The sequence below is a fragment of the Triticum aestivum genome, chromosome 2D (genome assembly GCF_018294505.1).
Source record: "Triticum aestivum cultivar Chinese Spring chromosome 2D, IWGSC CS RefSeq v2.1, whole genome shotgun sequence".
NCBI lineage: Eukaryota > Viridiplantae > Streptophyta > Magnoliopsida > Poales > Poaceae > Triticum > Triticum aestivum.
This window is the reverse complement of record NC_057799.1, coordinates 58,670,480-58,686,840: the sequence shown is the minus strand read 5'-3', so window position 1 is coordinate 58,686,840 and position 16,361 is coordinate 58,670,480. Positions and strand designations below refer to the sequence as shown.

The 16,361-nt window shown below is 47.8% G+C and overlaps 2 protein-coding genes across 4 annotated transcripts; one reads left to right on the top strand and one right to left on the bottom strand.

Moving 5' to 3' along the window:
- Positions 1 to 2,755: 2,755 nt before the first annotated feature.
- Positions 2,756 to 15,951, top strand: LOC123051545 (serine/threonine-protein kinase AtPK2/AtPK19). 3 transcript variants are annotated; one of them, XR_006424198.1, is made up of 9 exons: positions 2,756 to 2,966; positions 4,020 to 4,968; positions 5,051 to 5,133; positions 5,214 to 5,334; positions 5,420 to 5,593; positions 5,687 to 5,791; positions 5,937 to 6,266; positions 6,832 to 6,981; positions 7,055 to 7,719. XR_006424198.1 is itself a non-coding variant. In XM_044474446.1 (7 exons), the coding sequence occupies exons 2-7, from the start codon at positions 4,309 to 4,311 to the stop codon at positions 15,936 to 15,938; spliced, it is 1,419 nt and encodes a 472-aa protein (XP_044330381.1). In that variant the 5' UTR covers positions 2,756 to 2,966; positions 4,020 to 4,308; the 3' UTR covers positions 15,939 to 15,951. The 3 variants fall into 3 exon arrangements, 2 of the variants coding, with proteins under 2 accessions (XP_044330381.1, XP_044330380.1); XM_044474446.1 differs by lacking the exons at positions 5,937 to 6,266; positions 6,832 to 6,981; positions 7,055 to 7,719 and adding an exon at positions 15,663 to 15,951; XM_044474445.1 differs by lacking the exons at positions 6,832 to 6,981; positions 7,055 to 7,719 and having other exon boundaries at positions 5,937 to 6,428.
- Positions 11,142 to 14,208, bottom strand: LOC123051546 (uncharacterized). The gene is made up of 2 exons (XM_044474447.1): positions 12,867 to 14,208; positions 11,142 to 11,545 (listed from the first exon to the last, which is right to left on the bottom strand). Exons 1-2 carry the CDS (start codon positions 14,116 to 14,118, stop codon positions 11,535 to 11,537), a joined length of 1,263 nt encoding a protein of 420 aa, XP_044330382.1. The 5' UTR covers positions 14,119 to 14,208; the 3' UTR covers positions 11,142 to 11,534.
- Positions 15,952 to 16,361: the final 410 nt, after the last annotated feature.

Genomic DNA, 16,361 nt, shown 5'->3' with positions numbered 1-16,361 from the left:
GCAAAATTGATATCGAGTTACGATACAAGCATGATAATCACTTATGCAATGTCGGTTCACCTGCTCAGGCGTGATCGCGTCCAGCTCGCTCTTGTACAACTTGTACATGACCGAGGGATCATCCGTCGTCTCATTTAACACATCCCACTTGTGAGCCCAAGTGGGGAGCCGTAGTGGGTCGTCTTTGTCGTCCCAATCCTCGTACTTCACGGTCTTCGGTCGTCCAACCGGCAAACGCTCCCAGCTCCATATGGAAAGTGCGAGCAGACAACCACCAATACCTCCAGTGTGCCTACAACAGGCTTCGTCCAACTGCACATAAAAGAGAACATGGTCAAATTTGCCGCAAGAGCGCATTGATAATGTATCAATGAAGTGAAAAGGAAACAACTTCATACCTGTCGATACAAGTAAGCCAGTGTCGCCGAACCCCAACTCCATTTGCTATCGAAGACGGTCAACGCCTTCAGCCACATCCATGGAGCATTCTTGCCTGTGCCATCAGCAAACATAGTCCTGGATATCACGTACCACATGTAGACACGAGCATATGTCTTCACCGTGTCCTCATTAGCATCCTCAGGGCAAGTACTGAAGTTCGATGATATCCATGTGAAAGTAGCGCCGGCTGTGACTCTTTCCTTCTTCTTGTCTTCTGCTTCTGGTTCCCGAGGCTCCGGAGGAACCATACCGATAAGGGCATGCATCTGCGCGCGCCACCCATCAGAATCGGTGTTCATACATAAAGGATTCCCATCGATAGGAAGACCGGTGATCATAGCAATATCCTGGAGCGTCACGGTCATCTCCCCGGTCCGAAGATGGAAAGTGTGTGTCTCCGGCCTCCAATGATCAATAAGCGCGGTGAGTGCTGCAGCATTGTTGGGTGGTGTCGACCGGCTGACCAACTGAATGAAAGGGAGAAGTCCTGCCTCCCTTACATGCGGTGTGTACCGCTCATCATAGCGCATCCATCCAAGGGTGACCCCGTGAGACCGAAGCTTCAGAGGTGCAAGCTCCTACAAACAAACAAATCATAACATTACATATGGGGCATTTGTGTTTGAAAAAAATACGAAATTCATAACACCGTCCACTTTCAGTATTACCCGCTGCTCCACCGACATAGCATACGACCGGTGTTGTTTGTCCCAGTGATCATCGAGAAGCCAAACCATCCTAACAATTTCAACAAAGCATTCTTGTCAACACGATTATCTTTTCAATTCAAAAAAACTAAAGTAGGCCTACTAGATGCAACCATATCAATCTATGTATCCAACCATATCAAATCAAACAAAACTAATAAACTAGGGTTCCACAAATAACTAGGCCTACTTCATACAAATAACTTTTCCATAAACTAAGCCTACTTCATACAATAACTTCATACAAATAACTTTTCCATAAACTAAACTAGGGTTCCACAAATCAAACAAACAAGGGTTGTAGTACATGCAAAGTTCTAATACATGCAAGATTCAAATCTAACCAAATCAAACAAGGATTCCCCAAATCTTCAAAATATCATATTTTCTATGGATAGAAAGAAGGGGATCGGAGGAGAGTACCTTCTAGGATGGATTGGTGAAGAAATGCACGGACCAAATCGTCAGATCTGAAGGATTTGGGAGAGGGGCTTGAGAGGGGGAGTGGAGAGGGCCGCCGCCCTGTTCTGTTCTGTAATTGGCAATGGGGTGGGTGGGGGAGGAGAGGGCTGGCGCGGCTGGATCTAAGTCACAGTGTTGCGCCCGACGGCTAGGCGCTGCACTTTACATGTGTGGCGCCTAGCTCGGAGGCGCTGCACTGCTGGGTGCGGGCCCAGGGGCTGCCACGGTGGACAGGAGTGCAACGTCGCCGCGCTAGGCGCTGCACAGTAGGGTGTGGCGCCGGCGTGGCGGGCGCTACACAAAAGGGTCAGGGGAGTGAAATAGTTTCGCACCCAGTTCATTCTGTGAAATGATTTCGTCCCAAGGTTAAAATTGTCAAATTTGCCTCATTCAATGGAGGCAGTGGTATTGTCCTCAGGGTTGGTAGCCTTTTTGTATTCACCAGAGTAGGCTTGTCCTGTCAAAGTTAGCACGGTGATGTCCAACCCTCCTTCATTGACAGCGGCTGTACTTTTGTCAGGGGAGAGCTGACCTCTTCTGCAGGATCCCATCTATCTCTGCAAGCTACACCTTTTGCTAAGCTCAGCTATCCGAACCTACGTGGCGTGCTTGGGCATCTGTCCATGCTGGGGCATTGGCCATGCCCTGAGAAAAACCAAGCTGGCGAGCACACTACAACCCCACTCGCGCAGTGATATGGAGAAAGGAGAGCCAGAGTTCGGCATCACCCTGGTGATTGGTTGGCAAGCGCGCACGCTAGAGCATGGCACCGTCTTGGCAATGCCTTGAGGACGAGTGAAAGCCACATACACAATCCGTGAAGACTGAAGACCATGCCATTCGTGTGCCTGCACGCACGAGCAACGGAGGAGGTGAGAAGTTGTAAATGAGTGCCCCAAGACAAGGCGGGGAGATGACAAGTGGCAACATCGTAAAATCGCACGGGAAAGGGTGTGTGTGCCTCAGTTCCGGATCGCTCATCTCGGATCCAACGGCTGGAATTCGAGACAATGGATATGCTTTAGCTTTACCCATGTTGGCAGTGACAACTCAAGCATATCCAATTCGCGGGAAATCCTCTTTTCCCCTTGTAAGGGGGACCCACCTGGCGCCGCGGCTGATCTGACCATAACCACCCACTGCAAGTGGGCCTCACCCAGGCCCTCAGCCCGCGTAGTTAGTTGACCGGACGCGGCGACCGCGCTGTCCCACCGTCGCCCCTCGCCTTTCCCCTCCTCCAGAGTCCAGACCCGCACACTTCGCTCCACCAACCGCGCTCACCCGCCCGCGGAGCGAAGCTCGCCGGGGCGTCGCCGGCACCGGTTGCCCGTCAGCGGAACCCGCGGACCACGGAAGGTGAGCTACCCGACCCCCGCCCCGCGTTTCGATCCTACCCCTTATCTGAATTACGGTTTACTGACGGACGCAGCGCTCGCGGGAAGCGAGAGAGCAGATAGATTAGAGCCCCGCGCTTCGGTTCCTCGATCTGGGTTTGTCCGCTGGACTGGCTCACTCTCTCGCTTCCCTCTCGTTCCGTAGTGTGGATCTCGTGGTTTCTGCTGGTGATGGCTTGGTCGCAGCGATTTCGATGTGGTCTAGCGGGGAAAGAGTAGCGTGCGGTTTTAATCTTGCTGTGTTAGTGGGGTGGAGTTCGATCTATATCGGGAATCCATTGCTCGTTGATTGGTTGTTGAGCAAAGGAATGTCGATGCTAGGCTGGTTCGAGGTGTTGAAGAACATAGCGTGGCTAGGATGCTAGAATTTGGAAGTACAATTTTGGTCTAAAGGCACACTCTCCTGCTTTCAGAAAGCACGTAGTATGCCTTTGTGCTCTAAGAATCTGGAAGTAACTTTCGAGAAATCCTGTCTCATTGCTAGATTGCAAAGCTTTAGGTTCCCTGTGCTAGGAGTTTAGTACACTATGCACACTGTTCAGGATGTTTGAGGGCGTGCAAGATGCTCGAACTGCTGATGATGCAGTGATGCAGCTTAGATTTCTGTAAATGATGAAGCCGCAGAGTCATCTGCTGGCTTCTTCCTTGCTGATTGCTGTGTGGGAGCTTCAAATGAGGCCAGTGAGAGGTGCTGACAGTCAGTGATGCGAACTGAGATCCTGCCAGTAGTCAACTGATTGTCCTTTAGTTTTGTCAATGTCGAGAGACAGTTTTCCTGCAACACATGGTTGCTTCTGGTGTCAGCGAAGGTTTAAATCCTAGCAAGATAAATATTCTTAGAACTGACTACAGTAACCGTTTGTACCATGTTCTTATAGATTCCCCTACAGAAGATATTGGTCGTTTGCACAGGGTATCCCTATCCAATACTTGTCCTGCAAATGTTGCTTTCCTTTTTAGATTTCTTCCAATACTAGATGAGACTGATGATTTATCTGTTCTGTGTCCGTTTTAGATTTCTGCTTCACGAGTCCAGGAAGAACAACACTGACATCAAGCAAGTCATATTCAGCAGGGAACAGCAGCATCGTTTTGATCTGCCTTTTCGCAGGATACTTGGGCAATTCATAGTGGAAACTTCAACTTGTTCAAGGCCTCTCTCTTCACACCAGTACATCATTTTACATCCTTGGAAATTGTGGAGCGAGCCTACTTGAGAATGCAATGTAGCAGGAGTCATTAGTTTCAGTAAGTTGGAGACTTGCCCTGGAGCTGCCATACTCGGCTGCATTGGCCTTTGATAGATGGTTTTTTCTCAGACATCCTCTCTGGCAGTAAAGCTTGCACAAGGACCCAAGCTCTTTACTACAAAGACAATTCTCCCCATGGATCCCCCGGGTGTTGTCTCCTCTGAAAATGCTGAATATGATTTTTCTGATGTTTTTGGTTCCAGTCCAGTCGAGACAGCAACAGAACTTTGTGTTGTTGATCCAGACAGCCCTGCAGCTCCCATTGAGTCCCCTGAGGAGGTTTATAATGATCCTGCGGTCATCTTCAAGCGGTCACATTCTCTTGTTGGCCCATCATCACTTGTTAGCTGCTCTTTGGGACTTGGCAAGCTCACTCTAAACATAGCAGATGGATCATCAGAACTTGTAGGCCACACTACAGAAGAAAAGGAACTTAACCTAGAGCAGTTCAGTGATGAAGAGTTTGGTGATGCCGTGACTGAGGATGAGGGTGTTGGGCTTGATGACTTTGAAATCTTGAAGCTTGTAGGCCAAGGGGCATTTGGCAAAGTCTTTCAGGTGAGAAAGAAGGGTACTTCAGAAATATATGCAATGAAAGTTATGAGGAAGGACAAGATACTGGAGAAAAACCATTCCGAGTACATGAAAGCTGAAAGAGACATACTGACAAAAGTTGACCATCCTTATGTAGTGCAGCTGAGGTACTCCTTTCAGGTAGGTCATTCGTATACATATTGTCATCTCTACGTTGGCATTCATATCTTGGTACAAATATTCAAACAGTTTGCCTGTGCAGACCAAATATCGACTTTACCTTGTCCTGGACTTTGTTAACGGGGGGCATCTATTCTTTCAGCTCTACAAGCAAGGATTATTTAGGTGCTGTTTCACTTGTTAGTAATTTTGTTTGCCAAAAGATAGCTGCACATGCCTTTAAACTAAACCCTTTCATATAACAGGGAGGAACTTGCACGAATCTACACAGCTGAGATTATATCTGCTGTAGCCCACCTCCATGCTAATGGGATTATGCATAGAGATCTTAAGCCCGAGAACATCCTATTGGATGCTGAAGGCCATGTAAGAATTCTTTGTTGCAGCCAACAATCCCGTTTTGTCTCCTCTTCGGTTATCTGACATCTGTTTGTTTGTGCCACTGTTATAGGCCATGCTAACTGACTTTGGCCTTGCGAAAGAATTCCGTGAGAACACCCGATCAAACTCGATGTGTGGCACTCTCGAGTATATGGCCCCTGAAATTATTCAGGGCCAGGGGCATGATAAGGCCGCAGATTGGTGGAGTGTAGGAATCCTCCTGTTTGAAATGCTGACGGGCAAGGTGAGTTGCATATTTGCATGGGATGTCAAGCTTATCATCCGAGAGGTTTTCTGTGCAGACGTTTAATGGCTTATAACTTCCTACTCTTTGCAGCCCCCGTTTGTCGGGAACAGAGACAAAGTTCAGCAGAAGATAGTGAAGGAGAAGTTGAAGCTTCCTCCGTTTTTGACTAGCGAAGCCCACTCGCTGCTGAAAGGAGTACGTTTTCCAGTTTGTTTGATTTCATTATTCTTACAGGAGTAACTCATAGTACCATGTAGAGGTCTTTCCAAACAAAACAAAAACAGCATGAGAGCAAATTGGCCGCTTAACTATTTAATCTGAAAAAATAACAATATTTCAGTTGCTGCATAAAGAAGCCGGCAAGCGGCTGGGAACCGGACCCGGCGGCAGCGACGAGATAAAGAGGCACAAGTGGTTCAAGCCGATCAACTGGAGGAAGCTGGACGCCCGGGAGATCCAGCCGAGCTTCCGGCCCGACGTGGCCGGCCTGACCTGCATCGCCAACTTCGACGTGTGCTGGACCAACACGCCCGTGCTGGACTCCCCGGCCGCCACCCCCGTCACTGCTGGCGGCGGGCAAGGCAACTTTGCGGGGTTCACCTATGTCAGGCCCGCGCCGTTCCTCCATGACCTGAAGCCGCCCTCAAGCTCTAGCTAGCTAGGCTGCAAGGTTCGCTCTAGTGCACCCGAAATGGGTGCGCGCAATTTTGATCTAGTTCATTCACTGAACTGCTGTGTTCTATGGCCTGTACGATGTATATCGATCCTTCTGCATCTGCTTTACTTGCGGCAATGAGAAGTTGGAAACAGAGAGCAACTACAATATCTGCAATTACAAATTGGCTGATAGTACTCCCTCCGTCCGGAATTACTTGTTGCAGAAATGGATGTATCTAGTAGATACATCCATTTATGTGACAAGTAAGTAATTCCGGATGGGGCATGTCCCCAGGATATGCTCAAGAGTTGCATTGCAGCCCTGTGACTGATGAATCTGAAACTCAGAAACAAGAAAGGAAAACCGTAGTGCAAAACTGGCTGCGGCCATGAGTCGGCTCTCAAGGTAGATCTACCTAGAGTTTTGACTAATAGTTACGGTTAAATTTAACGTATGCGTTAATTATATGGGGCTAATAGCAGTTTACATCATCAATAAATATTCTAGAGCTTACTGCTTGTCTAGTCTACTGCTCCTACTTATTTCCAACACTCTCTTTGTATCTCTCCCTTCGAAGTTCGAGGAGCAGGGGCAGCACCAAACACCAAGCAAAGCAGCAGATTCAGCAATCAGCAGGTACTACGCAGATACGCAGGTACTACGCAGATACGCAGATTCAGCAAAGCAGCTCTCCACTCCCTGGACAAATCGATTCAACAATCAGCAGGTAGTCGATAAATCTGCACCGAGCGCTTCTCTCTTTCTTTCTCAACCCCCTCTCTGAACTCTGATTTATGCAGCTGCCAAACAGCCAGAATAACCCACGGTTTCATGCAAGCTACTACTAAAAAAGAGATAATAACATACCCTGTCACAAAGGATCACAAAGGCAGCATTGGTTTTGCAGTCCGACAATGACACCGGCTACTACGATGACCACGGTGAAGCCAAGACCATGGACAAGCTCAACTCCACCTTCTGGCAGGGGGTCGGTCTGATCGGATGCGTGCAGTCAGTCGCGTGTCAAGAAGGTGGTGTTCGATCAGTTCACCGGGGGGACAAACCAGGTTGGGTTCCTGAAGCTGGCCCTTGGGCGAGCGGTGCTGCTGCAAGAGGTGACAGTCATAAACTGCAGCCGTTGGCTTCCAAGAGAATGTGGGTCTTGGACAAACCTTCTTTGGAGGTCTGTGGGGGCGCAGCAGGTCACATTTGGAGGTACAACAGAGCACCTGATCTTTCTAGCAAAGACCCATTTATTTCTTAAGGCAGTCCTGATGGAGCGTTCGTTAAGTAGCACTTAGCAGCTAGAGCATCATCGATCATTTGACTGTTTGAGTGACCTATTTATTTGTTAAGGCAGTACAGATGGAGCGTTCAGAGTAAATAGCATAAAACGAGTACTACTTTACAGGCTATGGTTTTAAAAAACTACCGGTTTTTAATTTTTTTCAGATAACTACCAAATGGGTGGTCGGCTGTTTCAAAAAACCCCAAATGCACGTTGTTTAAAAATTAAACATGTTAATGACAGGTCGGGCCCGCACCTAAACAACATGTCTCTTTGACTGTGTGTTTGACCGTTAACTGGCATGCCGGGCCCACAGGTCAGTGTATCTTTCATCGATTTTTTTACAGAATAACCCCTCCAAATATTTTTAAAAAGCAATCAGGTCCCTATAATAATTTTTTAAAAGCAATCGGGTCTTTGGAGTCGCTGTCGCCGCGCTGCCACGGCGCTCCGCCTGGGGTCAGCGCCGTGCCGCCTGGGGTCACCCCCGCCCGGCCATGGCGCCGCCACGGCGCTCCGCCTGGGGTCAGCGCCGTGCCGCCTGGGGTCACCCCCGCCCGGCCATGGCGCCGCATGGGGTCTCCGCCGCGCCGCCATGGCGCTCCGCCTGGTGTCGCCCCGCGCGTGCCGCCTGGGGTCACCCCCGCCCGGCCATGGCGCCGCATGGGGTCTCCGCCGCGCCGCCATGGCGCTCCGCCTGGTGTCGCCCCGCGCGCGCCGCCATGGGTCACCGCCGCCCGGCCATGGCGCCGCATGGGGTCTCCGCCGCGCCGCCATGGCGCTCCGCCGGGTGTCGCCCCGCGCGCGCCGCCATGGGTCACCGCCGCCCGGCCATGGCGCCGCATGGGGTCTCCGCCGCGCCGCCATGGCGCTCCGCCCGGTGTCGCCCCGCGCGCGCCGCCATGGGTCACCGCCGCCCGGCCATGGCGCCGCATGGGGTCTCCGCCGCGCCGCCATGGCGCTCCGCCCGGTGTCGCCCCGCGCGCGCCGCCATGGGTCACCGCCGCCCGGCCATGGCGCCGCATGGGGTCTCCGCCGCGCCGCCATGGCGCTCCGCCGGGTGTCGCCCCGCGCGCGCCGCCATGGGTCGCCGCCTGGGGTCACTCTTTCTGCCACAGTGGTCCGCCTGCGGTCGCCGCCGCGCCACCATGGGGTGACACGCCTGGAGTTGCCGCCGCCTGTCCTGGAGCTGTTGCCCGCCAGGGGTCACTGCTTCGCATCTTCGGTAAGCGCCACCAGCACGAGGCGGACGCTGGTCCGGTGGTGGGCGTAGAGAGGTCGGGGGAAAAGGAGGTGGGCCGGAGGAATGGCCAGGGTTGAGCCCCAGTGATCGTCGGCGACGCGTGGGCGGGCGGCAGAGGGAGCAGTTCCCCCTCGATCTGACATGGCTGACATGTGGGCCACAGACCTCAGTTAACGGTCAAATAGCCGGTTTGTTTAGGGGTGGGCCCGGCCTGTCAGAAACCGGATCAATTCTAAATCGCACGGTCTTTAGGGTTTTTTGAAATAGCCGACCACCCATTTGGTAGTTATCTGAGAAAAATTAAAAACCGGTGGTTTTTTGAAACCCTAGCATAGTTTTATGCTATTTACTCGAGCGTTCATTACCGTTGTCGTTTGAATGACTCGTAGCTCTTTGTGAATGGCTTTTATTGTGGCTGTTGCCCACGTTGCTACCTGAATGGTAACAATTGTTTCTGCATTCAGTGTGATCTCCATGGCCTGTGGCTCTGGCTTCCACATGTTTATTAGAATTGGTCTTAACATGATTTTCATGTTTTGATTCTGCCCATGTTACAATTGGGCAAGATTTATGTTTAGTTAGTTTCACTGCTTTTTTTTTTTGAAAGTGGTTAGTTTCACTGCTTGATGCAGTGGTGTGTTGTATGTTCTGGAAAAACTGATGTGTGTTGTAACTCCAGAGAATTGCTCGACTAAAAGCTTTGTATCCCATTGGAACTGTCGGGCAGCACCTCTCTGCCCATGCTGGAGCTCACATTACATTTTCTGTTTAATTAATAGAAAATGTAAGTGATTGGAGTTGAACCCCTATTTCACTGTACCATGGACCCACCTGTCGTATTTGTAATTATCTTTTTTTTTTACTGGGAACTGTAGGGGAAACCCCCACAGCATATCAAAACTTTATTGATAAAGAGAGAGAATGTACAAGTAATAAGAGGGATTACAAGAGGTAATCAAACTAAACTAAGGGGAGAAAGAGAAGAAACAAGTTAAAATTACAGAAAATCGTATTTGTAATTATCATTCAACAACCAAATTTAGTAGAAAGCAAACCTTTCTTCAGATTAAATTTTGAAGCTGAAAGTCTAGAAGAATGAATATCTCAAACCAATCCAAGTGAACTGAAACTTCCGCAGATTAGTGATATATGTATTCTTCAATTTCTGAATTGTTTTCACTTTTTTTTTTCTGGAAACTTTGAACTTCCTAACCAAATCCAGTCAGATTTTGAAGTTGAAAGTTGAGAAGCATAAATTTCTCAAACCAATGATCCACGTGAGCTGAAACTTTCTCAGATTAGTCATATATGCATTCTTCATTTTCTGGGATTTTTTGTACTCCCTCCATTCCCTTATACTAGGCCACTTCGTTTTTCGTGTCAAAATTTGACTTGTATTTTTGGTCAACCAAAGATGGATTATATGTCATACAAAATATATCATCTGAAAGTTTTTTGAAATGTGCATCCAATGAAATACTTTTTGTGGCATATAGCTCACTTTTTGTTGGTAAAATTAATGGTCAAAGTTAGACATAAAAATATGAAGTGGCCTTGTATAAGGGAATGGAGGGAGTAATACGTCTGGGAACTTTGAAATTTCTGTTAAAATTCAGTCAAATTTTGAAGCTATGAATCTCTCAAACCAGTGGTTCCCGTTAGCTAAAAGTTTCCCAGATTAGTTATCTATCTGCGCTTCAATTTGTGGAATTGTTTCAAAATTATCTGGAGAATGAACCTTCATAACTCTTCCTACATAGAGTCCTATTGATACATCATACATGGATCTCTCAAAAGTTTCCCTGAACCATTTGGACAGCATTTAGACCATACTAGGGCTCAAATCAAAGCACATACAACGCATGGAGAATCAACCTCCAGAACTCTTCTTGCCTACTATTGACATAATAATATTTACCTCGACAGAAATATAAATAACATCAAATACTTGCTTTCATGCGTTTCTCGTTGTGAATTTCAGTACAGGTTGGAATACATGGCCCAAACAATGGCAGGTGAAGACAAGGGGATGAATCATGGAAAACTTAAGAGCCATAAAAAGAAACGGTACCTTCGTCTTGCAGGAATTCAAAAATTACCTAATAGGGTAGGGAAAGTCCTCCAGGGAGCCATGTTGAATAGGCAAAAACATGCTAGAAAAGCTGGATTATCATAATCTGTATGTCACCAGCACAAAGCATGACCTGAGCATTCTAAAACAGGATAGGTAAAATGGCATCTCTTTTAAGACATGATGCACATTCGAAACACACACTACCACTGTCATCGAGCTTGGCTCTGATTTGTGAAACAACGTACTGATATTCAAATAAACTAGCAATCTGATTCAACACAATTTAGCAGAACAGAGCAAATTGACTTTTAACAAAACATCTTGGCTTTTTACATTAATTCCAAATACCTCACTAATTTTTTTGAGGAACATAAGTACAGAGCCTTAATCAGCATACTACTTGCACAGAAAATAAACATCGATTATGCTCTCACCACCTTATGTAGCAGTCACACCATCAACACATACATACCATATTACAACCAAAAGCACCCTACTACATACATACCACGAGCCTATTTTCAAGTTGCAGCACAGCCTTAATAGGCACCATCTCCAACCCTCAACACATCAGCCTGACCTCCAGCATCCGCATCATCGGCAGTACTCTCATCGTGATGGCCATCTACGCGCCCTTCAGCTTACAGCGTCTCCGCGCCTTGTTCCATTACCTCCTCAATAACCGTCTAATTTGTCGAAATTATGCACAACAAACATTCAGATCTTCAGAAACTTGTTAGCTAAAAGGAATAAACATTGGGTCTTTATATTGGGTAACAAGTTGGAAAATTGCTTAGGAGGAAACAAATGAAGAAGCTAGCAGAATAGCTGAGATAAAATACTATTCCCTCCATCCCATAATATAGGAGCATCTTTTACACTAGTGTAGTGTTACGCTCTTATATTATGGAACGGAGGGAGTAGGTCTTAAACCAAACAACACAACATGATGCATGGAAAATCGTCTGGAACTCTTTTCCCCAATGTTCCAGTTAGCAGTATTGACCTCAAACACTCAATTCTGTTTTTTTAACATTGTAATTTGCAGTACAAGAGTAAATACATAGCAACACAAAGGCATACAATCATTTAGAAATGAATCACAGCAGAACTTAAAAGGTCATAAAAGAAATGGTGGCTTCTCGCTGCAGGACTTAATAAATTACCTAGTAGCGTACCAAGTTTCTAAGTCAAGTCAAGGAATAGAAACTAAGGTCTAGGTAGTGACAATCAAAAACCTACTTGCATTCAGCATGCGCCTTGAAGGATAGGCAACAAGTTCAAAACTTTTAACTATGTAAAAACATGGTTGCCCTGCATCTAATTTATCTTGACAGTCTTATTTCAAATCAAATAGTTCCCGAGCACATCAATTTTCGCTATTTGCATGGCAACACCCTTGAGAAATTAATCAAGCTCACCCCTTCAATTATCCTCACAATATACACAGGAGATGCATTAGTGGTAAAAATTGCTTGGGTGTTTATTTGCAACCATATATACCAGCTATGCCTACTTATATTTATGTGGAGTCAATATGATAAATGGATTTGTAGGTGTAAAGATGAACAAAACGCGACTTCTCTGTCTCATTATATCTATCAAAAGAGATAAATAAACTCCTGCTACCTGCAATGATTGTTTCCAAGTTGAAGCAATCCGGAGGTGAAAATAATTTTAGACTTGTATTCCTTCTCGATTAGCTTGACCACAACAACAATTTTTGCCAAAATGATCATCGTGATCTAGTGTTTTTTATGAATTCATGATGCCTCCAAAATTGTACTTGTCGTGTTCAACATCTTTTCTTGTGTCCTATTAAAGTAGCATTTAGGACAGACTAACAAACAAATCACAATAATGTTCCTAAGCCTGATCAGCTCTATCACAAGCACAAAAGAATTAACAACAATGAAACGTGTAAATGAGAATTAGTGAATATAGCCAACTATCAAGCATCAGACAAGCTATGTGAGAAGAGTGAAGTTCAAGCAACAGAGAGTTTACCATTTGATACTGTAGGTGATGACAACGATGGTGGATAGTTGCTATATGCGAAGCTTTGCGCTGTGGAAGCACACACTCTCTCAATCTGTAATGTTTTCATGTCCAACGTGCACAAGTCTGGGCATAATTCTTCGTCGAAGGATAGTCCCCAGTGATTCAAAAGCAAATGTGTCCCCATTGAATGTCTGAGCACATACCCAGATCCCGGTGAGGGCGGGATTACCTTATCCTTTTGCCATTGGCTGGAACTCCCATTATTGTTTCTCCAAATGGTATAAATGTGGCCACGTGGGCCGTATGTAAGGACGACCAGCCCGGGCCTGCCTTCTCCTGCCTCCACCATAGTTATATGTCTGTAACAAACTTTGGGTTCAGCTGGAGGTTCAGCAATGGAGAACTCCATCTTGCGGGTGTTGAGCACCAACATTTTTATTCCGTGCTTCGAATTTGGAAGCCAGTAAAAGCAGCCATACACGTATTGGCGCCGGCAGAAGAGTGTCGTCTCTGTCGATGATAGCAAGCCAGCTGACAAATCGGTCCAGGTAAGGGATCGAATGGCTTGCCAATGTCTGGTGCTAGAAGAGAAGACATAGGTGATGAGCTTATCTTCATAGTGCCCCACCCAGATCACTCTGAATGACGTCTCTTCAGCAGTTGTTGACTCATCGCCGCCTTCGGGAACAAGGAAAATCTCGCATGAACGTGGGCGTAGCCCCTCCACGCTAGCTGCAAGGTCGTCAGGGATTGAGGGAAGCATGAGGTACCTCCGGTGCAAAGGGTCGCACACCACCGTCTCTGTGAAAACGACTCCATGAGAATTTTCCAGGGGCATTCCGCGGAGGAGGACCCGGCCGTCGCGGACGTCCCAGACAACCCGGCGGTGAGCGGGGTCGGGGGCCGGAAGGAACGAGAAGGAGAAGTCGGCGGCGAGGGCGACGGCGGTGGCCGCAGATGCGGAGGGGTGAGGCCGCTCCGCGGGGTCGAAGCCGGTATGCGGACCGAGGAAGCCGAGGAGGGGCGGGGCGTGGAGCTTGCGGAACTGCCTGAGGAAGGAGCGGTCGGCGACGACGCGGCGGAAGGAGACGCAGGCGGCGGAGGCGCGGACGAGGTCGGTTGGGGTGGGCAGGCGAACGAAGATTTCAGCGAGCAGCTCGTCGGGGATCGGCAGCGAGGCCATATCCTGGGGGCCATGCCGCCGCGGAGGGGGACGGGGAGGGCACCGACGGCGGTGCTCCGGTGAGTTGCGGCCCATCCCGCCGCCGGTGGCGAGAAACCCTATTTTGGTTTAGCACGGGATTTGGGGAAGAGGAAGGGAGCGGCTAGAAACATGCTCCTAGAAAGACTGGAATTTGGACATTTTGATGGGCCTTTTGGCAAATGTACAAACTCCCCGCATCCTGTACGATGACCGTGAAACACATGCAAAATCTCTCTTTCTTTTTTTTAAATATAAATGCATGATGATTTTCAAAGGCGTTTTTTTACTGTATATCAAAGTAATCTTTATTAGTATAAGGTAATCACCATAATATCTTTTACAAGGGTATCAACATTTTCTACGGGTGGATCTTTTATGCACCCCACACTCATCTTACTTCTAACTAATTTGGTTAGATCATGAGCAGCACAATTAGTCTTTCTAGGAGCATGTTCAAAAATAATGTGCGAAAAATCACACGCAAAGTGATATATATCATCAAAAACTGCCGCTGATAACCATAAGGGCGATCTCCATTATTCATTGTCTCTATTACTTCGATGTTGTCGGAGTTCACCTTTATACGATTACACCCAATTATAGTTGCCAAAATAAGACCAAACCGTATTGTTAGTGCCTCGGTCATAAGCACATCTTCGCATCAATCGATTTTCCTATTTGAAATGCTAATGGGCAAGTTGAGTTGCATATTTGCATGGGATGTCAAGCTTATCGTCGGAGATTTATTTTATGCAAACGTGTCGTGGCTTATAGTTCCTACTCTTTGCAGCCCCTGTTTGTCGGGAGACAAAGTTTAGCAATGGACGGGAGACGCTCTTAACCAAGCCGCATCCTCCCTAATTAGGGTTTCTCTGCCTCCCGCCGGTCCGCCTCGTCTCCGGTGGCCTTAGGGTCATGGGGCGCGGTGGATCCCGACTCTTGCCGGTGAAGGGCTCCGTTTTTAGATGTGTCTTAGTGATTTGTTAGGGTTCGTGCCTGCTTAGGAAGACGAGACAATGGCGGCTCCCTAAATATGGAAGAAGGTTCTCCCTCTCTAGCCCCCGTTCCGCTGGTGCATCTAGCATCGTCGGTGAGCGTGTGAAGGTGTGTCTCCGACGGATCTGTCCTTAGTGGATTTGCTCGGATATGTTCGTCGTTCGTGTGTCTTCAGGTTGGATCCTTCCGATCTACGTTACTCTTCATCGGCCGCGGTTACTGTTATAGTGCGATGGTCCTATTGGGTCTTAGCACGACAACTTTCCGACTGTCCACTACAACAGGTTTTGCCCGGCTACGGCAAGGAAGGGGCGATGACGGCGGCGCGACTTCGGCTCGTTTCAGTGCATGTAGTCGTCGCTAAGTGGTCTATGGATTTGAATGCAATTTTTATTATTTCTGGTGTTCGTTGTACTCTTATGATTGAAGATGAATAGATTGGATTTTTTCGAAAAGAAAAAAGAAAAAAAGACAAAGTTCAGCAGATGATTGTGAAGAAGAAGTTGAAGCTTCCTCCGTTTTTGACTAGTGAAGCTCACTCGCTGCTGAAAAGGGCATGTTTTCCAGCTTGTTTTTGTCTGAAAAAAATAACAATATTTCAGTTGCTGCACAAAGAAGCCGGCAAGCGGCTGGGAACCGGACCCGGCGGCAGCGACGAGATAAAGAAGCACAAGTGGTTCAAGCCGATCAACTGGAGGAAGATGGACGCCCGGGAGATCCAGGCGAGCATCTGGCCTGACCTGCATCGCCAATTTCGACGTGTGCCGGAACAACACACCCGTGCTGGACTCCCCGGCGGCCACCCCCGTCACTGCCGGCGGCGGGCAAGGCAACTTCGCGGGGTTCACCTACGTCAGGCCCGCGCCGTTCCTCCGTGACCTGAAAGCCGCCCTCGAGCTCTAGTTCATTCACTGAACCACTGTGTTCTATGGTATATCGATTCTTCTGCATCTTGCATTACTTGCGGCAATGAGAAGCTATGGCCTGTATGATGTATATCGATTCTTCTGCATCTTGCATTACTTGCGGCAATGAGAAGTTGGAGACAGAAAGCAACTGCAATATCTGTCATTACAAATTGATTGATAGTACTACCATAACATGTCCCCAGGACATGCTCAACTCACGTCGTATGCAAAAGTAAAACTAGGAAAAACCATGATTCTGTTCGGGGTTGCATTGTAGCCCTGTGACTGATGAATCTGAAACTCAGAAACAAGAAAGGAAAACCATAGTGCAAAACTGGCTGCGGCAATGAGCCGGCTCTCAAGGTAGACCTATCTAGAGTTTTGACCAATGTT